This window comes from Pseudorca crassidens, chromosome 1, assembly GCF_039906515.1.
Source record: "Pseudorca crassidens isolate mPseCra1 chromosome 1, mPseCra1.hap1, whole genome shotgun sequence".
In the NCBI taxonomy this organism is placed as follows: Eukaryota; Metazoa; Chordata; class Mammalia; order Artiodactyla; family Delphinidae; genus Pseudorca; species Pseudorca crassidens.
This window is the reverse complement of record NC_090296.1, coordinates 197,572,004-197,598,959: the sequence shown is the minus strand read 5'-3', so window position 1 is coordinate 197,598,959 and position 26,956 is coordinate 197,572,004. Positions and strand designations below refer to the sequence as shown.

General features: G+C 38.8%; 1 protein-coding gene and 1 long non-coding RNA gene across 7 annotated transcripts in view; both read left to right on the top strand.

Annotated features, from left to right (window-relative positions):
- Positions 1-25,980, top strand: part of WAC (WW domain containing adaptor with coiled-coil) — an 84,161-nt gene extending 58,181 nt beyond the window's left edge. For 2 of the 6 annotated variants that reach the window (XM_067705651.1, XM_067705622.1), the window contains exons 7-14: positions 778-1,086; positions 13,757-14,002; positions 15,389-15,511; positions 16,380-16,528; positions 19,585-19,703; positions 21,148-21,349; positions 22,836-22,963; positions 24,538-25,980. In XM_067705651.1, coding sequence (XP_067561752.1) covers positions 778-1,086; positions 13,757-14,002; positions 15,389-15,511; positions 16,380-16,528; positions 19,585-19,703; positions 21,148-21,349; positions 22,836-22,963; positions 24,538-24,607 — 1,346 coding nt within the window. In that variant the 3' untranslated portion in view covers positions 24,608-25,980. The remainder of the gene's footprint in view (positions 1-777; positions 1,087-13,756; positions 14,003-15,388; positions 15,512-16,379; positions 16,529-19,584; positions 19,704-21,147; positions 21,350-22,835; positions 22,964-24,537) is intronic. The other 4 variants (XM_067705642.1, XM_067705632.1, XM_067705671.1 and 1 more) reach the window with 4 other exon arrangements.
- LOC137206689 (uncharacterized) lies at positions 16,541-17,259 on the top strand. Its single transcript, XR_010934801.1, has 2 exons — positions 16,541-16,769; positions 16,806-17,259. It is a non-coding gene; the product is annotated as an uncharacterized lncRNA (long non-coding RNA).
- Positions 25,981-26,956: the final 976 nt, after the last annotated feature.

The window sequence follows — 26,956 nt, the reverse complement described above, 5'->3', positions numbered from 1 at the left end:
AGGATCTGTTCTTAACATGACGGATAATACCAAGTATATTTTTCTGACTTTGCTGCAGATGTAGGGCTCCTGTTGTCAGATAGCATTATCTGTAACTTGATTTTATAACTAACTCTGGTATTTGTTAGCATCATTAAAAATATGAATTGATTTACTTACCGAATGCAGAGTTCTTTATAAAATTCAGCCATCCCAAAATGAGGTCGTCTAAGCCCTAGTACCAGCTGCTTTAGAGCCCACTAATCAGCCGCGTCAGTATTGAGAAAAATCAGGCTAACAGCAAAGTAGTATTCCTCTGTAGTTGAACCCCTGTGGATAAGTCAGTCAGTTATTAGAACCAAGGTCCGTATTTTAAAAGAATGGACCGTTTACCTTTTCTATTTTAAAAATATTTTTTTTATTTGAGTAAAAAATGTTATACCTCTCCATACATTTTGATCTTTTAAAACATCAATGTTTTGATGTTTTAAACAAAACAGCTCATGTTTTGTTTGAGCTTATGGTGTGGCTCTAAAGAGTCCCCAAACTAGCAGCCGCTTGAAATCTCAGCGTAGATGAAGCACTTACAGTTGAGCTAAAATTCCTCTTCCAGCATTTGAATATCTATATGCTAGTGGTAAAACTGCAAACGCTAACTGGGCTCGCAGTTTTATAGAAAGATGTTAAATACAGGTATGTTGCTAAATTAGCTGATGTTAAAGACAGGATTCTAACGTAATCTTTTTTCTTCCCCTTCTGTCATTTCCAACATCTCTTTTTCCGAACTCTGAACTAAAGTGGAAGACAAGCATTCCAGTGATGCCAGTAGTTTGCTCCCACAGAATATTTTGTCTCAGACAAGCAGACACAATGACAGAGACTACAGACTGCCAAGAGCAGAGACTCACAGTAGTTCTACGCCAGTACAGCACCCCATCAAACCAGTGGTTCATCCAACTGCTGCCCCAAGCACTGTTCCTTCTAGTCCATTTACGCTACAGTCCGATCACCAGCCAAAGAAATCATTTGATGCTAATGGAGCATCCACTTTATCAAAACTGCCTACACCCACATCTTCTGTCCCTGCACAGAAAGCAGAGAGAAAAGGTATGCCGTTACTACTAGATGCTGCACGTTGAACTGGAGTTTCTGGAGTTTCTGATTATATTACATTATTTCCGTTAGCTAAATAAGACGCTTAGTTATGAATTCTTTTAAAAAGTCTTCTAGAATGTTACTGCATAGATTTAGATCTAGAGTTAGCCATATTTAGCTTTTTTCTTTTTCTTTTTAATTATGAAGCCTCAGAACTGTTTTTTGCCTCTGACACTTTGAAGTCAAGTGCTTAATTTATAACAGTTAGTAATGGATAAAATAACTTTTCACAGCTAAAATGACTGTCCCATCATACTTGTATAAAGTAATTTTTGGTTTTTGTGATAATTGTCTTCATGATATAGTTTAGAAATTGTCTCAATTTTCTATTAAAATTTAATATGAAGAGAGACATTTAAAAACTTGTCATTTCCACATACATGCAACTATTGGTTTCAGTTTGTGAATTAGAAAACTGAGTTGTGGGCCATAAGATAAGGAGTCTTAATGTCTGAATTATGAGTTAAGTCTGAAGAGTAGAAGTTGAACTTTACAACCCAAATTGTGTTTATCTGACTCGGTGCTAGTAACCATAGAAGGTTCAGAAAAACTGTGGCAACCACCACTTGGGGGGTGATGCATAACGGAAGAAGCAGGGTGATGGGATAAGCCTATTTCGTAGACCAGCCACAGTCCCAGACTTAACCCAGGTTTAAGGAACTAAGGAAATTTGAAAAGCATTAAGTAAATAAATCACCTTGGGTAGACCCCGTAGCAGATGAATTAGCAGATTAGCATCAGTAAACGTTGAGGAATTTTTATGTCCTTTGGGTTTAGAAGATGCTGTGTGGACCTAATGAGTCTTTAAGCTTTTACTCTATTGTCAGACTCATTATTTCACACTGATTTGATGTGTTGACAAAGGATTTAAGTAATTGGGTTTCTTTTGCTTCTAGTTTGCTCTCCTTTTATGTATGTAGTTTGAATTTCCCCTGTAGCAGTTGTTACACATTACGAAACATACTTTCATCATGGAGTGCATCATACATAAACAGGTTATTCCAAATGTTGTCAGATTCCCCAAAGATGGCTTGTACCAAAATTCATATGTACAAATCATATTTGCCCTGATGCAGAATTAAATTTACAAGAGAGAATTCCTGAGAGAGAAAGTCTGAATTAACGCATTAATTGTTAGTGTGGTAATACTTTCTAAAGGGTGTTTGGGTTTTTCAGTTTTGCCGCTTTTAGTTTGGTTACAGAAAAAGTTTATTTAAAAAACATTTCTCAGTTTGAAAAAACGACCTTTGGCCTTCAGAAAGGTCTTTGGTCTTTCTCCCACTTTACCTGTTGTTAGCTGTCACCTCCTCTTTGGAGAGTTTTTCTTCCCTGACTTCTGGGACGCTGCGCTCCTCAGCTTCCTGCCCTCTCCTCTTCTTGCTCCTGAAATAGCATCAGAGCCCAGTCTTCACTGTGGTTTGTTCTTTTTTTTTTTTTTTTTTTTTTTGCGGTACGCAGACCTCTCACTGCTGTGGCCTCTCCCGTTGCGGAGCGCAGGCTCAGCAGCCATGGCTCACGGGCCCAGCCGCTCCACAGCATGTGGGATCTTCCCGGACCTGGGCACAAACCCGCGTCCCCTGCATCGGCAGGCGGAGTCCCAGCCACTGCGCCACCAGGGAAGCCCTTGTTCTTTTTTCCTGCCCAACATGTCCTCTTTTGCTGGGTAGCAATTCTCGTGACTACCTTGTCTACATAAGTGACTCCCAAATCTTTATTTCTAACTCACACACGTCTGCTTCCTTCTCCAAGCAGTTGGTATTTGTTAACATCTCCCCAGAATATAGTGTGTCCTAAATTCCTCCCTTTTCCCACAGTTTCTAGGTTCTCAGTGACAACACTATCCTCCCAGCCATTCCATGTTCTTCAACATTCTTGCCCATTCATCCATCAGCAAATCTTGGATTCTTCCTCCTGTGTCTTACTGGTGTGTATTGTTTCTCTCTCTTGTTATTGCCACTGCCATTATTGAGCCTCAGGTCATTGCTCTTGAAGTAACCTTCTGATAACTGCTGTGCTTCCTTCTACCCACTCTATCCACTTACAGTGACATCATTATAAAATTTAGATTGGATTGTGTTATTTCCTTGCTTAAAATTTTCTAATGGTTTTATCCAAAGGAGAAGTCCATACTTCTCAGTAAGATGATAGCAAGTCCTTGACAGTCTGGTTGCAGCCTGTCTTACTAGCTTGATCTCCAGTATTTCACTCTTAAACATTCCCTGTATAATTCATCTGCTGCAAACGTGTACAGTTTTTTAGATCGTGTTATGCTCTTTCATGTTTTGATCCTTTGCTGAAAAGGACGTATTCTTGCCTCCATTTCTGTTCTGTTGGACTCAGTTCCTTCTCTAAGGGCCAGCGGTGGTGTCCTTGGGTTCTCAGTGTCAGTTAACCTCTCAAACACTTTGTTTTTCTGTCTATTACTGCAGTCACCACTTTACGATTTTATAGTTCCTTCAATTAGACTGTCCTGTGTAGGGTCAGACGTTATGATTTATTGCATTTTGTACTTTTTTCACCCCCTAACCTCTCCCTCGAAGCTTCAAGCACCATTCCTGACAAACTTAACGTAATTAAAGATTAACTGTGTACCAGGTTTGGTGCTAAATGTTTTGTACATATTTTAGGTTATTCCTTAAAACAACATTGTGAGGGAAAGAATTGTCTTCTTAGATATGAAGAGCCTGCACATTGCTGAAGTTGAAACATACGGTGTAAGAGGTGCTTCTCCAAAGTCCACGTTCTTTCCATAAAACTGTGCGTAATGAAAGACATCACCAGTCTATATTAGTTTGGACTCCAGTAATTCAAAACTCCTCACAAATCTTAGGTGATTCATGTTTAAATTCTACAAAGTGTGTTTGCTGATCACGAACTTATTTTAAAATTACAGGAAGAAACTTGATTATCTTGGAATTGCCTAGGTGTGGTGTATAGGGAAGATAGTACCGTCTTACCAAGTATTTCCCCTTGCATGTGAATTGAAGACAGTACTGTTTCCTTAAATAAATTGTATAACAATTTGGATCTTTTCAGATTGTTTTCCAGTTAGTCTAAGTTTGTGAAAGGTCCATTAATTTGCGGTATATTTTTTTCCTCAGTGGAGACATCCATGTTATTTAAGTTAAGCTTCCTATTGACTGTTGTCATCAACATAGTGATTTCCTTGTTTGGATTTTCCTTAACAAATAATTTATATTAAGAGGTTGATGGTTCAAATAAGATAGGTCTCTTGGTCTTAAGTGCTACTAGTATAGCTAAACTGTATTTAAGGATGACAGCAATAGAATGCTCTAATAAATAACAGAAGAGCAGGAACTTTGTCCTAACCACTGCTGTATCCTTAGTACTTGACAGGTAATAGGCAGTCAGTTCAGTATTTGTGGTATATGGATAAATAACTGAAAGAATGGTAATGCATGTGTTGAGAGTTGGGGAAGCACCTACATTGGTCATGGTTTAAAAAATGTATTTGGAGAAAAAGAAGAATGTTATATGTGTTGTGCGTCTAATTAAAGAAATAGATTTAGATCTGTTTAATGCCGGTGTGTCTTTCGATAAAAAGAATCTTAGATAAATCAGTCTGTGCTTGCTTGAGGGACAGAAGTGTGGAGGAGCTGTGAAGCTCTTCAGTTCTGCAGAGAATAATCCTAGTGTTAGGTAGGGTAAGACAAGGGCATCAGGTACCTCCTTTTAGATTTATATCTGTTTCTTATGGTAACATTTGAACATCTCTTGGCAAGACTCCTTTATTGGACAGCCATATAACAAAGTACAGAGAAACTCTGATGTGCTTAAAAAAAAAAAAAGTCTAAAACCGAATTTTATAGGCTTGCAACCCATTGACCATTCTAAACTGGTCCTGACCGCAGCCTCTTGCAGATTTGTGAAATGACAAAATAGGCAGGAGACGTGGGTCCTTGTTTTTTGATTTCGCCAAATAAGTGCCAGGGTCAGAAGAGTTTAATGACTTTTAAGTTTCTTATTTAATAATTTAGAGTTACAGTTTATTAACAGAGATAAGTTTGAAAAGTAAACAGAGCAGCCACAGAAGCAGACCTATTCAGTGACCTCAAGGCAGCTCTCAGAAAATCAGCCTGTCCAAAGAGTCACGTAGTTACATGCTGTTCTGTAGTCGGAATCTAATGGAAGGGGATTAGTCGTTCTTTAATGTGAGATGTGAGTTAGTCACTTGGAATAAACTTCCTTTTTGTGTTTTGATGATATTTGTAGACTGGGTGAAGTTAAAATGAACCTGAAGACTTTTCCCAGTGTGTTAACAGCAGTAATCTTTTATAGCCCACATAGGAGGTCATAGCTGGCTGAAAGTGGGACACATTTAGCTCTTCCTTGCTTTGCTTTAAACTACTTTTCAGACTACTTTTAGGATTACTAAATGTTCATGTAAAATTAGACCAATTGGCCATAGAAGTACTTAAGTATTTGTTGAATAACTGAGGACGTTAACCAGGGGCGGGGGGTGGGGGGGGATTGGTGTTAGTCTGATTTAGTCAGTAAGTTTCACTAAAGTTACATTATGTAATAAAGATGGCATTTTGAGCAGTGGGGCAGGGGAATACCTGTGATGAAAGAATGTTAGAAAATACTGTTTTTAACTTGAGGGGCAAGGAAGACCTTTTAAATGAGGACCCAAAACACATTTGCCTTAAAAAGTTGGTAAATTTGGCTACATAAGACATTTAAAACTTCTCTGTGACAGAGATACAATAAACAAAGGTTGAAAAAAAATACAAAATTGGGAGACAATATTTGCAACAAATATGAATAACGGTACATTAAGGCTACATTAAGAATTCATCAAAGCAGTATGAAAACCAACAATCCAATGGAAAGATGAGCAAAGTATCTGAACAGGCAGTTACAGGAGAGGAAGTTTAAATGGCCAGTCTTGCTCTACAACAGTTAGAAAAATTAGCTCAAAACGGAACAAGGACCTTAACTTAGGAGCTAAAAACTATAAAACTGTAAGAAAGCGAGGGAAAACCTTTATGACACAGGATTGGGTAGTGATTTCTTGGATATGACACCAAAAGCGTTGGCAACAGAAGAAAAAAATAGATACATTGGACCTCATCAAAATGAAAAACTTTTGTGCATCAAAGGACACTCTAGAGTGAAAAGACTGAACCCATGGAATGGGAGGAAATATTTATAAGTCATGTCTGATAAGGGATTAATAGCCAGAATATATGAATACAAAGTCCTGGAACTCAACAGTAAAATGAAACAGCTCAGTCCAAAAATGGGCAGCGGAGTTGATGCGACATTTTTCCAAAGAACATAGTCTAATGGCCAGTAAGCACATAAAAAGGTGTTCGGCATCATTGGTCAACAGGGACAGAAAATCAAACCACAGTGAAATATCACTTCACACCCATTAGGATGACTACTGTATATATATTAAAAAAACAGTAGAAGACAACAAGTGTTTTTGAGGCCGTGGAGATTGAAACCCTTGTGTATTGCTGGTTGGAACGTAAAATAACACAGCTGCTGTGGAATACAGTTTGGCGGTTCCTCAAAAAGTGAAACATAAAATTACCATAGGATCCAGTGATTCCATGCCTACGTATGTAACCAAAAGAATTGAAAACCAAGGAATCAAACGGGTATTTATACGTGAGTGTTCGCAGGAGCACTATTCACAGCAGCCAAATGGTGGAAGCAACCCTAGTGTCCACCAGCAGATAAAGGATAAACAAAATGTGATATATATATGTGTGTGTGTGTGTGTGTGTATAGACACACACACACACATATATATATACACACATGCAGTATTAGCCTTAGAAAGGAGTGAAATTACGATAAACGCTGCAACATGGATGAACTGTGAAAACCTTATGCTACGTGACACAAAAGGACAAGTATTGTGTGATTCCACTTCTGGGGTACCTCGAATGGGCAAATTCATAGAGAGACAAACTAGAATAGTGCTCAACTTTGGTCTTGTGAGATGGGGAGCTGTGGTTTAATTGGGTAGAAAGTTTCTGTTTGGAAAGATGAAAAAGTTCTGGAGGTGAATTGTGGTGATGGTTGCATGACAGTGTGAATGTACTTAATGCTAATGAATTGTAAACCAGAAATGGTTAAAATGGTAAATTGTATGTTGTATATTTTACCAGCATAAAAGAATTCAAGAGAAAGATTACCAATACAATATTGGAAATTAAAATGAGATTTTTCACTCTTAAAGTTGGTGACAATTAACAGTTGAATGTAGGGAAACAAAACTGGTAGGAGTGTAGAAGGTGGTTATTATGGAGGTCACTTAAGTAAAATCTGTTAAAAGTTTTAAAATAGGCTTATCCTTTGTATGTATTAGCATAAAGATTTTCTCGGTTGAATAAAAGCAAGTTGCAAAAACATAATTGTTATAAAACATCAATTAATGCCATACTTATTTTTATGTACATTTTAAATGCATAGAAAAGTTCTGGACAGACACATTTAAAATTATGAATTATAGAGTAAAAAATAAATTAAAATGAAAGTCACAGATTATATACCCGGTGTTGTCACCTAGTTATTTTGCGGTTTTTTCTGCTACACTTGTATACTTTGTTTTCCCTTATGATTCCTCCATGTTGTAACACCATTACTACACAATGGAACAAGCAGGCTGCCCTGTTGCATCAGTAGTTTGAGCTTTACAGCCGTATCCTGTTTAGTATTATGACGGCAACTGTCAGAGCATTGTGGGAAATTAATGTTTAGAAGTGCAGTCAGTACCTTTTACTCTTTACGTGCAGTATCTCCTTAGACCTTACTGCAGATTGAGGAGGAGCTATTTAGCGTACCAGAAAAATGTAGGTCAGAAAATTTTGACTTTGGTCTGTGTTGTCTTGGGTATTTTGAAAGGGTGCCTATAATTAGAAGAGGTGAGTGGTTATTACCTTAAGCCTTAAAAAGTTAGGTTATAGTACATTTCTCTGTGAAGTCTAGTCTTTGGTAGGTTACTCCCCCTACTGGTAAAAATTGGAAGTATAAATGAATAATTCGTAATTACAAGCATAAAGGGAGAGAAAAAGGTTTTATCAAAGTTTATATACACAATTTAAATTAAAATCAAAGAGTAACATTTATTTCATGGCTTACGATAAGAATTGGTTAGAGATCTACAAATGATAGAAAAACATCAGGTAGGAAAGTGACCTTAAAGCTCATTTTAAGTTTAAAATACCATAGGACAACATCACCACATATCCTTAAAAAAATCATAGGCACACGCGTGCACACACACACACACACACATACACACGCACACACACAAAATAAAAAAATAAACATGGTAGAGCTAAAATTGGATACCGTTGTTTTGCCAAAAGCTGAAAAAATAGGCTTAAAGCAACCTAAGTTTCTTTAATACTTGGAAAAGTTTGCATTTAAAGAATGAGACTAGAGGCTGATGTTAAAAAGCAGAAGAGCCTTTTGAAATGGCTTTGTAATGTAAAACACTACATTAATTTTCTTAAGTTCATTATTTGTCTTTATTTTCAAAGATCCAGATTTTTAATTTTAGTTTGATACAAAACTGTTTAAACATGAAGTATGTTAACCTAACATTGTAACAGATTCCGGATTAAAAAGACAAATAGAAATGTTAATTAAAATTAAATATCTGTGTAGAAAAAGCACACTTAGTGACTGTGTATTTGTTCTGAATAGTTGCTTGTTGCCTTTGAGTGTTTAAAAAAAGAAGAAGGGGGTTGAGGATTTTATGATTATTAAAATAAATCTAAATAAGTTGTTTGTCTCTAAGACTATGTAGTATTACTTAGCTTTCTGAAAAAATAGCATAAAGTGAGCTGTTCATTGCCTGCTCAATGAATTATTTTTGGAGACCTTAGGCTTTTCCTCCCCATTATAAGTTTTGAACGTAGAGCTTAAGAAGAACAGCACAGACACAGGCACCTGAGCCTTTCTTGCCTAATCAGGCGTCCAGTTAACAAGTACGTGCTGAGGCCATCTTGGTGCCAGACCCCATTTTGCACCAGAGCTACAGAGATAAATACAACAAAATTCTTCTCCTGAAAGAGTTCATTTTCTGATACAAGAGAGAGAGATCATAAGCTGTATAATAGGAGATGCTGGGTAATGTCTGTGGTAGGGCGCTCTGAACACAGAGGAGTGGCACCCAACCAATAGCTTTCGTTTATATATGTGTGTATATATATATATATATTTTTTTTTTTTTTTTTTGCGGTACGCGGGCCTCTCACTGCTGTGGCCTCTCCCGTTGCGGAGCACAGGCTCCGGACGCGCAGGCTCAGCGGCCATGGCTCACGGGCCCAGCCGCTCCGCGGCATGTGGGATCCTGCCGGACCAGGGCACGAACCCGTGTCCCCTGCATCGGCAGGCGGACTCGCAAGCACTGCGCCACCAGGGAAACGCCTTTCGTTTATATTTTCATGATGAAACCAAGACTGCCTTTCAGGGTGGCATTTTATATTTTTATCACAATTATTTTTCTCAATTATACTTCTAGATGGAGGCAAGTAGTATTAAAAATGTTTAAGGTGTGACACTTCCGGAGGCATTTGTGGGTGTCCTTTAGGAAGAGGGGGTGAGTGGAGCTGCTTTTAAAAATAAATAACTGGTGTGCAAATAGCATGGTGAAGACCTACCTGGAAAAGCAGTTTCGCTTTGCTGTCTTTGATCTTGCCCTTTCTCCACTAGTTCTCTGTGTTTGTGCTAGATTTTTAAAAATTTTGTTTTGGTTTTGTTTCCTTTTGTTTTTTAAAGTTAAAAGGAATCTGGGAAGTTCTCTCTTTTTTCATAACCAACAAGGTGTGCCAGAATCACCCATGGAACTGGAAGTTCACCATATGCTCGGACACCTCAGCCCCGCCCCGTTCGTTAGAGCTGGGGTGGAGCCCTGGTGTCTGTTTTTTGTTTTTAAACTTGGATAAGTCCTATCAAAGTCAGACCTTCTAAAAAGAGAAATTCTGGCCTTCAGAGATGTTGCTTGCTCAAGGTTCCCGTAAGTATTGAGTAGTAGTAACTGGTTTCCATACTGTTCATTAATAATCTCTCACAAAACTGCAAACGAAATTCCTCCTCAGGATACATATACGTATTTACATTGTTGCCTTATTTCTTTGTAGTGATATGTATCTTCTGTTTTGGAGTGTTTTCCTTTTCCTGGACTGAATGGCAACACGGAAGAATTTTCAAGCCTTTGTTAATTTTTCAAATCTGTGGGTAGATTTAGCAGCATTGAAACAAATTTGGAAACAACTTACACCTTCTCCAACTCCTATCATTAAAGGCAGAGGAAAACCATAGTAAACGTAACAAAAGGGTCATTTCAGAGGGATATAAGTACTAATTTAATTGTTCATGCAGGAAGTAAAAACAGAGAACTTGTTTCATTCTAAACATCATTAAGATGCCCCTAAACTGTTTATTCCTTAAGCTGAACCTTAAGGTATATGATCTGGAGAGAACTGCTGCTATAGTCTATAATTGCCTCATAAAATGTAGTAACTGACACAAGGAAGTAATAAACTTTTCACAAGGAAGATCTTATTTCCTTCGTTTCTTTTTTTTTTCTTTCTTTCTTTCTTTCTTTCTTTTTTTTTTTTTTGGTGGTACCCGGGCCTCTCACTGGTGTGGCCTCTCCCACTGCGGAGCACAGTCTCCGGACACGCAGGCTCAGCGGCCATGGCTCACGGGCCCAGCCGCTCCGTGGCATGTGGGATCTTCCCGGACCGGGGTACGAACCTGTGTCCCCTGCATCGGCAGGCGGACTCTCAACCACTGCACCACCAGGGATGCCTACCTTCAAGTTTCTTTATACTTGTTTATGATTCCAAAACAGCAAAGCTGAACACGGTAGGCAATCTGCTAGACTTAGAGACTACCTCCTTTAAAATGTGTGCCTTTTAAAATGAAAATATCTGCCTTACAAAAATGAATATGTCTTAGACCTTCTGAGTGGATCATGCGAGATCAACACATCTGTGAAATCTACTGAAAGCAGCTATTGTCCCTATGGGTGTTTTGACCATTACAGTAGTGTAAAAAGGCCGTAGAGGAGGTTTTTTTTTTCTTTTTCTTTTTTTTTTGGCAGTAAACTTGCTATTCAGTAGTAATTCCTGGCTTCTTTGGGGCCATGATGATTAATTAATGTTTAGTTCCTAAATTGGGAGTGAAGATTTATACTTGTTAGGTAGCAATGTAATATTCAAATGTAGTGTTCCTGAAACTTCTATACATCATAGTAGCAGTCTTAATTCAGTTATATAATGTATATATGAGCTTGAAAATCTCCAAGAAATGGGTATATATGGGAAATTCAAGAGCCTTTCAGCCAAGATTTTAAGAGACTGTATGAATATCTTGAATACTCCAGTCTTAATGTCGTTACCTATGGGACCTTGGTTTCTAATTGTTTCCTCCATTACAGTGACTGTATTAGTAAAATTTCACGGTATAAAAATACCAGTTTATGTTCTTCTTCCTGTTGGTGGACATGTGTTTTGTTTCTAGTTTTGTGCTAAAATAAAAAGAGAAGCATAACACTGTTATGAGAATTGTTGAATATTTCTCCAAGTTGATGTACGTTAGAGTTTCTCTAAGGGTGTATACCTAAGGGGAATTACTGGGTCGTGAAGTGCATGTAGCTCCAGTTTTTCTAGATAATGTCAGGTTGTTTTCCAGTGTGGTTACATGAGTTTAGTCTCCACCTGAGATGTTAGGTGTTTCCATTACTACTTGAGAACATTCGGTATTGTTAGACTTTGGACATTTTTGTCAGTCTGATGAACGTAAAAGAATATTCTGTTGCTTTTTAATTTGCGTTTTTCTGATTATCAATGAAGTTGAGCATCCTTTGTCTTTTTTAAGCCATTCACGATTCTTCTGTGAATTGTCTCCTTGTCTTCTGTTCACCTTTCTGTTGTTTAGTCTGTCTGCTTTGATTTATAGGAGTTCCTTAAAGTAGTTTGGTCACCAGTACTTTGGGTGTAATTGTTTTGCTCTTTGTTATTTTCTGCATCCTCACATCAAAGTTATTTTCCTGTGTTTTCATCTACTAGTTCTAAAGACTTAAATATATATACAGAAGTCTAACCTGCCTTAAATTGGTTTTGTTTTAAATGTTAAAGTTTTTATGTCTGGCAAGGCATGTTAGTAGCTGTGTTCTTTTTTTTTTTTGCGGTATGCGGGCCTCTCACTGCTGTGGCCTCTCCCGTTGCGGAGCACAGGCTCCAGACGCGCAGGCTCAGCGGCCATGGCTCACGGGCCCAGCCGCTCCGCGGCATGTGGGATCCTCCCGGACCGGGGCACGAACCCACGTCCCCTCATTGGCAGGCGGACTCTCAACCAGTGCGCCACCAGGGAAGCCTGCTGTGTTCTTTCTTTAAAGAATTTTGTGGCTCTTACTAGCCCATACGTCTTCAAAATACGTTATAGAATTGGCTTGTCAAATGCTACCAAAATGCTGTTGGGCTTTTAATTTCAGTTACGTTGAATCTATGTAAGTAATTTGCAAGGATGGCTTTCGAAGGATAATTTTTTATGCATGTTTAATACTTTTTAAACACTGAGGGGGTCTTGTGGGAGTTTCTTGCTTTTAAAAGTATCTTTTTTAGTGCTAATAATCATTAAGTGATACAAATAGAGGTAGTTCATTACTTTATATTTTTAAATCCGAAAGATTTAAAAGTACGTAATTCTAAAACTCAGTTGTAAGGACGAAAGTTCAAAGTAGGAGTCTCCTCTTAGGCATCACATCCTTAGTCCATTCTGGGGTTGCTCACCACCGTGACTATCCTGATTGATATTAAGGCTGTTGTCACGTTTAAGTAGACTGTTTTTGTGCCCATAAGCATTTTCACCTTATTTTATGATGCATAGAAATTAAGTCTTGGAGAATTGTATTGTCCCTTTATATCCTAATGGAAGCTTATTTGAAAGTGTAGTTAATACAGGACAATACCATGGAGATATTGTGGGTTCAGTTCCAGACCACCACAGTGAAGCAGGTCTCACAATAAAACAAGTCAAACAATTTTTTTGGTTTCCCAGTGTAATATAAAAGTTGTATTTACACTATACTGTAGTCTGTTAAGTGTGCCATAGCATTATATCTAAAAAACAAAGTATACCTTAATTTAAAAAGAATGCTGTTGGAAAAATGGCACGGAGAGACTTGCCCAATACAGGGTTGCTGCAGCACCTTCAATTTGTTGGCCGGGGCGGGGGTGGGGGGGGAAGAAAAAGGCAGCAACTGCAAAATGCAATAAAGGCAGAATGCAGTACAAGAAGGTGTGCTTGTGCATGTGTTTGAGACAGCGTTACTAATAGAGTGTGGTACTGTGAGACTCAGACATGGGTATGGTAGGGTCACTGCCTTGCCAGGTTTTGTGACTTCAAGCAAGTTATGTAATCTTTTTCAGTTTTCTCATCTATGAAATGTCTGCCTCATATCTAGTCAGCTAGATATTTACTGAGCCCCCTCTGTGCTACCTTGTAAATACTAAATGAGCTTACTTGAGTTAGGTGCCTGCCACGTGGGTGTTGCTTGTTTGATGTTGGTTCCAGTTTCCTCTATTGAAGTAATGTTTTTCAGCTTTATTATCTCCTTTTTATTTAGAATCTACATCAGGAGACAAATCGGTGTCACACTCTTGCACAACTCCTTCCACGTCTTCTGCCTCTGGACTGAACCCCACGCCTGCCCCTCCAGCCTCTGCTTCAGCAATGCCTGTCTCTCCTGTCCCACAGTCACCAATACCTCCATTACTGCAGGACCCAAATCTGCTCAGACAGTTGCTTCCTGCTTTGCAAGCCACGCTGCAACTCAATAATTCTAATGTGGACATATCCAAGATAAATGAAGGTAAATTCTCATTGTGATAATTTCTACAAAGTTCGCTGCGTTGTGCAAAATTATGTAATTAGTAAAATCCCCAGTATAGGAATGGTCTTGTTTTGTTTTGAAATTCACATTTGAACTTCATGCTTTGGAGTTTATATCCCCCATAGCTTAATTTGTTACTATAATTGAATTAGCAATACTTGGATTTTCTGTGTATTTTTCAAGACTTGCTGCGTACCTGGTAGTTACTGGAGATAACTGTTCCATCAGCTTAATATATATGGCGAATGTTTTTTTTCTTTTTAAGTGAAAACAGAAAAAAGAATATTTGCTAAAACTGATATGGAAACACCTGGTTTCTAACATAGTTCAAGCAATCTCATGTACATCGGTAAATGATTATTTGGAATATTTAAAATATGCTAATTACTAAGAATAGGAATTCAGGTAGTTCTTAAACTACTTACACACTTTTGAGAAGGGAAGTAATGGATAACATTATGCTATTTTTCCTAGTTAATTGCATTGTTAATTCCAACTTGGCTTTTCAGTGTACCACTAAAGTATTTGGGCAGCCACCTCAAAGAAGTCTGAATAAAAGTGGATGTAGTTTTTAATCCGTAAACCATTCAGATTGAAACATTAAGCCTTATGGACATTATAAAATTTTCTGTGTGTGTACACTTCCACATAAGTGGTTAAGTTCTTCCTTTACCCTAAAAGTGGAGCTATCTTAGGCTAGTTGGTCATTAATCTTCCATTCTTATTCTCTTCAGCATTTCTGTATTTGTTGTTTGATAGGTAAACATTTTACTGGGCAAAGTGGGGCTTTTAAACATTTTGAAGAAATGATAGCCTAAGCAAATGTCAATAATAAAAGATCTTATGCTTCAGAAATACATGGTATTCCAAAGTACCCAGCTTTTAATATCCATTTTGAAAGCTTGTTGTGGGTGGGTGTTGATGTAGGGTTTGAGTGCTCAGCTGGTGTAAGGATGCATTCGGATGAAATAACTGCTGTTTACCTAGTTAATTCCAAGTAATGTACTAAGTACGTTGCCTGTGTACGGATAGGTTTCTGGTATAATCAGAAGTTCCGGTGAATACTCTTTGCTGTTTTAAAAGTCTCGTAGAGGAGTTTCCTTTAACTGGACACCTAAACTTTACTGTAAAGGAAACTCTACTGTTTTATTATGTAAACCCACTAAACTTCTTTGCCTTTGCCTCAGATCATTTCACATCTCTAGGCTCATTGTATTACTCCTATCTTCTAGACTTTTATTTTGGGAATTCTAGTATGGAAACACTCCAGATTTTTTCTGGGTTCCTTTTGAGTTTTCAAGTTGTAACTAATACCACGTATGCCACTGTGTTTTTATTTGAATTTAAGATGTAATATGTTTATAGTTCTTACAGCAGCTGTGACCCAAGCCTCATTGCAGTCTATCATTCATAAGTTTCTCACTGCTGGACCATCTGCTTTCAACATGACTTCTCTGATCTCTCAAGCTGCTCAGCTCTCTACACAAGGTACTTATACTCTTAGATGCCTCTAGAATTGTGTCTTGGTGGGGGCAGGTGGGATTCGTAGCAGATTTTTCTTTAGTCTTTGAAGAGAGCGTAGCTATGATATTGATTTTATTTTGATTTTTTAACACTGCTGTATACAAGTAGTATTTTTCTTTACCTTTCTAGATGAAACAAGCTTTTGACATATATCTTGCACTGTTGCCATCATATCTGCAATATAATCTATATTTAATTCAGCATTTAAGTCGTTAGTGAGATATTTTACTCCAAAGCTAAAGTAAACTATGATATAGCCTCAATCTTTGCGAATCGCTGGATCTGTTTTAAGAGTTGAAGTTTGCTTCAAGTTGGTGTTAGATGGGTTTTGACCAGAGGATGCAGAAACGCGCAAGCCCTGCCTTGAGTTAGCCAGCCCTCTTCCCCGTGCAGGAGCCCAGCGGGGACGGGGCACGAAGGAGCACGTGGGGAATGGAAGGGTTGCCTGGCTTGCCCCCAGCCCCGGTGCCGAAAGCCGCCGAAGCAGCAGGAGTGTCTGGCCTACTGGCGCAGCGCATGAGGGCCACCAGCCCTTGGGCGGCCTCGAGGGGCGGGGGCCTGAGGGGACGGCCAGGCCTCCTCGTAGGGTGAGGAGGAGGCAGCGAGGGCGAGGTGAGGCCTTCTGGTGAGTGCGTTCTCAGACGCAGTGGGGGCCGCACTGGGTGTGCCGGTCTCGCTCAGCAGCTCATTTGGTCAGTGTGACCCCAGCGAGTGCTTAGATGCTGACTTCTTCAGATAGCTGTTCTCTCTGGGGCTGTGGGGCGCGTGGAGAGACGTGCAGATCTCCTGCACATGCACTACAGCGGCTTTTGGTTTACTTCACCCTTCACAGCCCAGCCGTCTAATCAGTCTCCGATGTCTTTGACGTCTGACGCGTCATCCCCGAGATCCTATGTGTCTCCGAGAATAAGCACACCTCAGACGAACGCAGTCCCTGTCAAGCCTTTGGCTAGTACTCCTCCTGTTTCATCACAGCCCAAGGTATGTCGCCCTTGAGGGAAACTGGGAAAGACACCGCTTCTGGTTAAAGCAAGTTTCATAATGTTTTAGAATATTGGAGAAAAAGCTCTCTTTTGGGAATGAGGTAGTGGTGGGATGAATGACAGGTGAGTGAGAATAGGTTCAGGTTAGACTCTCAGTTGATGGCTTGGAGGAGGGAATTGCATCGGGCCACTTATATACACTGGTTCTCTTCTCTTCATTGGCTTTGTGGATAAAGAAGGTATCCTAATTGAGTCTTAATATTATACCAAAGAAGGTATACTAATTGAGTCTTAATACTTGTAGAAGTTTTAGACTGAGATATCAGAACATGTTTTCCAGTGATTTTCTCCATACTTTTTTTTTTTTTTAACATCTTTATGGGAGTGTAATTGCTTCACAGTGGTGTGTTAGTTTCTACTTTATAACAAAGTGAATCAGCTTTATGTACACATATATCCCCATATCCCCTCCCTCTTGCGTCTCCCTCCCACCCTCCCTATCCCACCCCTCTAGGGGGTCACAAAGCACCGAGCTGATCTCCCTGTGCTATGCAGCTGCTTCCCACTAGCTATCTATTTTACATTTGGTAGTGTATATACGTCCATGCCACTCTCACTTCATCCCAGCTTACCCTTCCCCCTCGCCGTGTCCTCAAGTCCATTCTCTACGTCTGTGTCTTTATTCCTGTCCTGCCCCTAGGTTTTTGAGAACCATTTTTTTTTTTTTTAGATTACGTATATATGCATTAGCATATGGTATTTGTCTTTCTCTTTCTGACTGACTTCACTCTGTATGACAGACTCTAGGTGCATCCATCTGTCTACAAATTATAGAAATGAGTCAGTTTCTGTGCTGAGAGCTTTATATATATTTTATTAATTTTCACATCAGCTACTATTTGCTTCATTTAATAGAAAATGAAATCTTCCGTTAAGTCTGATGTTTGTGGTCAAGTCAGATTTTGAGACCTAGGCCTTTCTGAGCACAGAACCCATTTCATTAATACTAAGCTACACTGCCTGGTTTTCCCAGCGAAATCGCGTATGGCTGGCTCCTCAGAGCACGGTTAGAAAGTTGCTGGTTTCTATTCTTACTGGACTGTGAACAGGACCTTACCATGCTACTGCCAATTTTATATTACATCCTTTGAGTCTTACGCACAAATTCATAAGCGGTTCCCAGTCACACTCATTCTTTGCTTTGTAGCATACCACCAGTAAAACTTGAGCTGTTTGGAAGTTGGAATGTACAGGTTTAATTTTTTTTTTTTATTAACTCTTACTGGTAACTATAGGAGGAAATTCTTTTTAGTTGTAAAACAGTGGGCTGTTTGAAACTTGCATGCCAAAGAACTCTTTATTCAAATAAAATCATAAGGGCTTCCCTGGCAGTGCAGTGGTTGAGAGTCCGCCTGCCGATGCAGGCGACACGGCTTTGTGCCCGGTCTGGGAAGATCCCACATGCCGCGGAGCGGCTGGGCCCATGAGCCATGGCCGCTGAGCCTGCGCGTCCGGAGCCTGTGCTCCGCAGTGGGAGAGGCCACAACAGTGAGAGGCCCGCGTACCGCAAAAAAATAAAATCATAAGCAGAAGCTTGAAAATAAAAATGTACTGAAACAGCTTGAAATCGATGGTGGGCCGGCTCTCAGGTCTTCTATTCTATTGGCTCATCTTCCCTACATTCCCTACATCAGCCATTTGTCTGTGTGTGTTTTGGAGTCAGTCTAGATTAAGTTTTTAAATTTTGAGTTACAGTTGTTAGTTTTTTGTGCAGTTCTTGTTTGCCTGTATTTTGATGGGAGAAGAATTAAAAGGTGAGTTTTAGCAAAAGAGACCTTATTCTTAGAGCTTACAGCTCATCTTGCGGTGGTGTTCTAGGAGTACGTGACATGAGTGGCAGTGTTGGGTTTACCGTCGGTCCTAACATTGTCACTTCAAATCCTTTTAAGCAGGTGGCTCTGAGTTTTTGCATTAAAAACTTACAAGTTGTTTTTAAAAGTAAGTGGACATTTGATCTCACAAAAAAATTCTTTATAAAAGAACATACTCTTCTATATTCAGAAGTAGCAGTGCTAACCAGAGTTGTTTGGGGCGATATTAATTATCCCCCCCCATAACAGCCTCTGCTGCTGAACGGTGTGACTTAATCACAGGTGCCTCCGTCTGCCTTCGTGCCTTAATTTCGGGCTTCCATTTTTGACTCCTTGTTTTCTCCCTGTCGTATCTGAATGTGAATCATACTAGGTTGGCCAAAGGGTTCGTTCGGGTTTTTCATAACATCTTACAGAAAAACCCAAATGAACTTTTTGGCCACCCTAATATATGTGTCCCCACTGTAGTCATGGACCTCTTGGTCTGCCTGTATAGGGTGACATCTCTTTGAAGCCCACTCCAGTTGAATTGTGTATGGGCCGTAGCTCATTCTCTGATAGACCGGTGTGTACATTCTCTTCGTATGTGGTTGAAATTTGAGCAGCTGTATTTGTATGATGTGGTAACATATTTATTTTTATTGATACAGGAATAACAGTAAATCAAAAGAGGTATTATAGTGTACTGGAAAGAAAACTGGGCTCAAAATCAGGAGAACTAGTTTCTTATGCTGGTTTGCTAAGTAATTTTTTGGCCCAGGGCTGTTTTATGAAATTAGATCTAAGTCTCAGAACTTGACTTTCTTCTAACTACATGACCTTTGGAAACTCATTTGATTCTACTTCTTTAAACCTCTAGATTATATAAAGTGTTTAAGATTACTAACTAGACTTAGAGGAGTATGTGGATTTCGGCCCTAAATGACAATAGTTTAACACAATTGAATGTGGCTGTATCACTTATACTGATCTTATTAGGTAAGGACTTCTAATACTAATCTTATTAGGTAAGGACAGTTAGGACTACTCTTGTTACCTTAAAAATCACTGAATAGAAATAATTGGGAAGATAATAGAATAATAATAGAAATAATTTCATTGGTAGAACTTTTCGTTCTTATCTAGTTTTCATGCTTTTTGTCTCTGTGGCAAAGCCTTGTCTCACCAGAGTTTGATGTTTCAGGTTAGTACGCCGGTAGTTAAGCAAGGACCAGTTTCCCAATCAGCCACGCAGCAGCCTGTGCCTGCTGACAAGCAGCAGGGTCATGAACCTGCCTCTCCTCGAAGTCTTCAGCGCTCACAGTAAGTTGCTGCGGCGTGTTGAGGCCACGTTGTTTTTTCCTTAATGTGGCACATTGCCATACTGTTTGGATATTATTTTATATATATATATGTAGTAGAACTTGATCTTGGAAGAATCCGTGAATAGCTTAACCATAGTTTTGTGGATTACAAAATTTACAAAGGCAAATCTTACTACAATAAGTAGATTGTCTCTAGTAATGAATCCTGGGTTAATTTGAAGAAAGTGGCTCTTTCTTTAGAATTTTACTTGGTGAACTGTGATGGGGGGGTAGTAATATGTGATACTTGCAGAGGGCACGTGATTTTATACTACTTCATTAGTTGGAAATGATACCATTTTTAACCTCCTGATAGCAGTTTTAGATTTGAATGTATTGATAAAGCCAAATATCTCACATCTAAAAGTTGGGCCAGTATTTTACAACTGGTGTGTGTGTCTTTCCTAATAATAGCCTCAACTCTGACCCTGTACGGATTGCTTGTCAGATACAGAGCTGTATTGTGTTGTCGGTTTTCTTTGTTAATTAACTTTAAATGATTTTAATTTGATTGATTTTCCTATTTTTATTTCTTGTTATGAGGTGGCAACATAATTCAACTGTTGTTTTTATTGTTGTTTTCTAAACAAGCATTTCAGAGCATATACATCCACATGAGAGTTGTTCCCTTCAAAATGATCACTTTGGGAAGCTATCTACTGCAGCAGTGTTGCCATTGCTCAGAACATTTGGGGGAAATTCTTTTTTTAAATTGGCATTAGAGGCTGCAGTATAATTGTAAATATCCTCAGTGGTGAAAACGCTTCATCCTTTGGGAGACTTAGTTTTTGGAAATAACTGATGTGAAGCAGGTAGGAAATCAACTTGGGTGATTATTTATATCCCCGAATCCTAGCCCAAGCCATATAGTTTCAGAAGAAGATAAGCAACCTCAGAGTGTTGCTTTTTTTGGTCTTATTTTGCCACTAAACTCATTCATTGTTTTGCAATTAAAAGTTTTTTGTTTCACATTATTTCACCCTCTGATTCAGCACTTTATTCTGATATTAAACAGTCAGAGGCAGTGTACTTTTTCCCCCTCCATATCTTCATGTACTTAAGATAGAATAATGTGCCTTATATCTACAACTGTTCAGATGTGACCATTGCTTAGTTACATTCTCGTTAGTGTTTGTAGTATACAAAGTCAACAGGTTCTGCTGTCAAATTTGGGAGAGTACTGATAACTCTGACGTTAATGTTAAAGGGGCTCTTTTAACCCCCCAAAAGTGTATTAGGAATACACGATATAAGTATACGTCGGATTTTAAGTTCTATTTATTTGATGTTAAAATAATAAATTTTTGTTAGGAATTTGTGTACCTTTAAATTAATGAAAGGTATTGACAGACAGTGTCTAGGATACCCAGAGACCACTTGTAAACATACTACACATTCAACAGTGTTTTCTCTTCTAGTAGCCAGAGAAGTCCGTCACCTGGTCCAAATCATACTTCTAGTAGTAACGCATCAAATGCAACAGCTGTACCACAGAATTCATCTGCCCGTCCTGCGTGTTCATTAACACCTACGCTAGCAGCACACTTCAATGAAAGTCTCATCAAACATGTTCAAGGATGGCCTGCAGATCATGCTGAGAAGCAGGTATGTCACGTGATCCAGCAGGTGTTTCACCTGCGGGTGACTGGCAGCTTAATTCTACCTGGAGAAAATCCAATCTGGACCAGTGGATTCAAGCTGTATTTAAAGCAACGAATTTCCAGTTAGATGGTCTGTGGTCCCTCTATAAAATGTTCCAGTTAGCTGGTCTGTGGTCCCTCTATAAAATGTTCCAGTTAGGGCTTCCCTGGTGGCGCAGTGGTTGAGAGTCCGCCTGCCGATGCAGGGGACACGGGTTTGTGCCCCGGTCCGGGAAGATCCCACATGCCGCGGAGCGGCTGGGCCCCTGAGTCATGGCCGCTGGGCCTGCGCGTCCGGAGCCTGTACTCCGCAACGGGAGAGGCCACAACAGTGAGAGGCCTGTGTACTGCAAAAAAAAAAAAAAAAAAAAATGTTCCAGTTAGATGGTCTGTGGTCCCTCTATAAAATATTTGATGTGGATGTTTGTGAGGTAACTTTTTGTGCTTTCACATAAAATATTTTAATTATCAGTATAGCCCCCATTATCAAGTGCTCAGCATTTAGCTCTGTGCTAAGTGCTTTATGTTTGTTTTCTCCACTTTCTAAAACTACTAAGCAGTGCAGATAATGAGTTTTCCATTTTACTAATGAGGCCTTTAAGACCAAGTAGATTTATACTAGGGTCACGCAGTTACTGCAGTGTTATGACTCAGAGCCGTTGTGCTTTTTCTACTCAGCCGGCTACTCTGATAGTTTTAGAACCTGTTAGTGCAGTTGACCCTTGAACAACTCAGGGGCTGGGAGGCCAGCCCTCCACGTAGTCGAAAATCCGAGTATGGTTTATAGTCAGCCCTCCATATCCGGAGTCCGTCATCCGCAGGTTCAGACAAGCGTGGATCGTGTAGTACCGTGGTGTTTATTGAAGAAAGTCCACGTGTAAGTGGACCTGCACAGTTCAGATCTGTTGCTCAAGGTTCAGCTGTCTGTCCCTCCAGACTAGCTACTGGAGTTAGGAAACACTTCTGCTTTGGGATGAGGGACCTTAGGACATTGCAGTCACTGCCGTTGGCTTTTCCCTTTTATCACATGACTAACCATCTGAAATGTTCTGTAAGTTCACGGAAATGCATTGTGTATCTCTTGATACAGGGATACAGTAGGCCCTTTTATCAGTGTTAATACCTGAACTTCACTTTGGCTGATCCAGCATCTTTATTTAACCACAAATCATGAGTCCTTCTGTCCCAGCACTGAACTACTGTGAGATGGGAAATACTATCCTCCCAAGGAAACCTGAAGGGGAAATCTTAAAATGAACACCTTCCACCATTAGAGACAGTTCTTTAAAACAGAATCGTTTTCCCCCTTAGATTCATGAGCATTTTTGTGGATTTAAAGGAAAAGATTTATTTTGTAATCTTGGTATAAAGTTAAACTCAAATTTAATGTTTTATTTTTTGTATGTGAATATGACTTATATTTCATGAGATTTTCATTTCTTTAATTATAGGCATCGAGATTGCGAGAGGAAGCCCATAACATGGGAAGCGTTCATATGTCGGAAATCTGTACTGAATTAAAAAATTTAAGATCTTTAGTCCGAGTATGTGAAATTCAAGCAACTTTGCGAGAGCAAAGGTAAGCCTTTCACTGAAATGAATTTTTTTCTGTTTTTTTTAGGTAATGCTAAAAATTATATATCTTAAAATAATTAGATCTTAAATTGGACTAAAGAACGTAAGTCGAATTTCATTTCTGAAATTTAAAGTTCTTTGATACATCACATTCCATGATACTGTAAACTGTGTTTTCATAATTTAATAGTATTCCTGGCGAATGGTAGTGGCATCTAGATTTTATTTCTCTTCATCCATGGTAAATGCTTCATTATTGGACTTTTTCTCTTGCGTTATGACAGTATACGGTACCAGTAATGTTTCATTTGAAAAGCGGGGTGTTGACAGCAGCGAGTTACCAGGAGCCCCCTGTTCGACTGAGGGCAGCGCTCTCTTGCTGAGGGTACATACTTCAGTTGAAATTCAAATCGCTGTTGACATTGTCCTCGCAGCATCGATAGATCCCTTGGCAATTACATTAAGAATTTAGTTGTCCAGGAAGTTTAATGATATATATCTGCTTTCTTTAATTGTTTTCACTTAAACTCTGTCTCATATTTCTTAATCTAGTATCTTACTCAAGTAGGATTTCTATATCGTGTTAAATAGTATAGATATTTTTTTTAATGCCTATTACAAAATCGAGGACTTAACTTTCATTGGCTTCACTTCCTGTCTATATTGAGTGACTGGGTCAATAAGTAGAGTTAATCTTGTCATGAAATCACAAAAATTTAATAAATGCCAAGTTGGGATTTATAGTAAACTTGGAAAAGTGAGTTTTTATCTAACCTTTCAACTACTGAAATGTCTGGAGGTACTTGTTGAATATCAGTTGGGAATTTTCTACTCTAGGATTGCTCTGAAAGTAGTTCTGACGTACATAAAACTTAACTTTATTTTGGCTTGCTAGGCAGGCGATACTCGTTAGAGCAGCTTACTGAAGCAGTCAGGTATCGTATCAGTCACGTGTCATGTATCATGTTTGACTGTACACAGATACCATGCTATATCAAAGCAGTAACCGTCATAGTTCACAGAAGAAAGGGGTCAGAGAGGAACAGTGTTAACAAAGTTCATGGAAATCGAGTCAGCTGTGGAATTTGTGTTTTAGTTTTTGTTTTAGATATGCATGTCAGTTGGACTTTGCTCCATTTTTATGAACCTACATTTATGTTGAGAATTGTTCTTCAGAAACAATTAGCCTCTTGCCGCTCGTTAATTCTAGGCTTACTATATTGTGGTCCAGAAAACATGCAGTGTAAGTTTATCTCATGTTATCTGCTGCCTTTTGTGTCTGGTGATGATACAGTGAACAGTTACCTTTTAAGTCAGTCATTATATTCAAACTAATTATTGAGAACGGGTTTTAGAAAACTAGGAAACCTTCTAACTTTTGTCATCCTGATACTTTAATATATGTAATGTTTTCAAATGGTGATTTTGTCCTAACTAGACTAACCAGTTTTAAATTACTTCATCTTAACTAGTAGTTACTCATTTTCTTTGTAAAGCTATCTTTATAGTTGAAAGCCTGGTTTTTCTGTAGCGTTTATAGTGACCACGTGGGTTCTAACGCCCTCTCTTATTTTTCAGGATACTATTTTTGAGACAACAAATTAAGGAACTCGAAAAGCTAAAAAATCAGAATTCCTTCATGGTGTGAAGATGTGAATAATTGCACGTGGTGTTGAGAACAGGACTGTAAATCTGTTACCCAGTCTTAACACTTTTGAGCTGCATTTAAGTAGACTTTGGACCGTTAAGCTGGGCAAAGGAGATGACAAGGGGTGGGGGTCTGTGAGATTCAATTCAGGGGAAAGATACAAGATGGATTTGTAAAACCCTTGAAATGTAGATTTCTTGTAGATGTATTCTTCACGTTGTAAATATGTTTTGTAGAGTGAAGCCATGGGAAGCCATGTGTAACAGAGCTTAGACATCCAAAACTAATCAGTGCTGAGGTGGCTGAATACCTAGCCTTTTACATGTAAACCTGTCTGCAAAATTAGCTTTTTTAAAGAAAAATTTGGGGGGTTAATTTATCATTCAGAAATCTTGCATTTTCAAAAGATTCAGTGCAAGCGCCAGGCGATCTGTGTCTGAGGATACAATTTTGAACCATATGGGCAGAGTACAAAATACCATGAAGCAGCGGTTTCCACACTTGCCCCTGATCAAGAGCAGTGCTTCGCCGTTTGTTTTGCAGAGAAATGTTTTCATTTCCCGTGTGCTCCATCTCCCTCTGGAATCCTTCACCTGATTTTATCCACTTTTTAAGGCTCCTCTTCCTCTCCTTTCTTAAGGCACTGTTGCCATGGCACTTTTCTGTACCCTTTGCATTCCTGTGTACAGTAGCGTAAAACTGCAGTGATTGAGCATAACCCACTTGTTTGTGTAAATTATTAAATCCATTTGCACCCTGTAAGAATGGACTTAAAAGTACTGCTGGGCATGTGTGCTGAAAGTACACTGATGGCTCAAATATAAGGAAATGGCCCAATGAACATGGTCGTGGGGGAAGAGGAAACAGCTAGTCAGATGTGAATTGTATCTGTTATAATAAACATGTTAAAACAAACACAAATTGTTATTTTTCTTTACCTTCGGTCAATGCATATTAGAATTTGAACTACCTGGGGATTCTTTGTCAGAACTATTCTTGTTGAACATTTATACTTAATTGAAGTAATTCCTTAAGGGAGGTTTTGTTTAAAGCGATTAACAGGAAATTGTGTATAAGAATATTTAATGAAATATGAAATTCAACAAGAATGATGAAGTCACTTCCCAAGCGGTTGTCATTTGTTAACCCCTGGTTTACCTGTCTTGCTGTTGATGCCGTTTCATTTGGAGGGTGTCTGTGCTGTAGCTCACTGTTCCGGTCTGGTGCTGACTGCTGTTCTCAGCATCACAACACGCTACATTTGTGTAATCAGAGCTTCCTGCTGTTACCTGGGAATGGCGGGAAGGCTCAGCTTTGTATATTGTTTCCTAAAGTATATTAAAATAAAAAAAGAAACTATTGCTACTATAAAATTACCTTGGCTTTTTTTTTTCTTTGCTAAAATATTGGTCACATGGCCTTAGCAAGACACTGCCAGTATTAAATCAGATCACAAGGGTTTCTTTATGCTGAAAATCCTCCTAATTTCAAAATCTTAACTTACCCAATTTAGAGGCCTTTTTTTCCTCTTGGGCAGATGTGTTCACGTGCTCTCAGAACCGCCAGCACCAAGGGCTTCTTTTGTGATGTTAGCCATTGTCACTGCATTCTGGGATGCCGCAATTCCACGTTGCTCCTGCGCTTTAAGCATATTTAAAGCATGGAAGGTAGTGCTCGGCGTTCTCAGTAAATTTCAGAGCGGTAAACTCTAAGCAATAGTATGGATGATACTTTCTAAAATGCAAAAACGTTCCAGTGTAATTAAGAATTAAAGTCATACTGGAAACTGATTTTTTTTTTATTGTAACTTGAGGATACTTTTAAAATGTAAGAAAAAACAAATGTTATAAATTATATCGCCATAAAGTGTTAATACCTGTGAGATTGTTGATTTGCTGGACTTGATTAGTGCATGTAAATGAAACTCGGGAGAACTGTGTTAAGTTAGAACCCTTACTGATGTAGGCCTGTACCTTTTCTGGAGAGATGATGTAGTAGGCAGATGTTTCCCAGTCAGATGGCAACTTGTGATTTAAGCTAACTTTGAACTTGATTTGCCAGTTGTCTATTGATCTATGTCACCTTATTGTTTTGACTTTTAAAAATGTTTATATCCCTAAAGGAACTGCTCACATACACATATGTGATGCCTAATTTGAAATTTTCCCGGTGAATTTTTAAACAATTAAAAATTTTGTGGAAATATTTTTATAATATTTGATTCACTTATTCTGTAGTGAATTACTTCAAATACTGCACTTTAATACACACATGGTGTCCAGCTACTAACCTTCTTGAGGTAACCAGGGAATATATATTAAAATAGGCATAGTATCCCAGAATATTCTC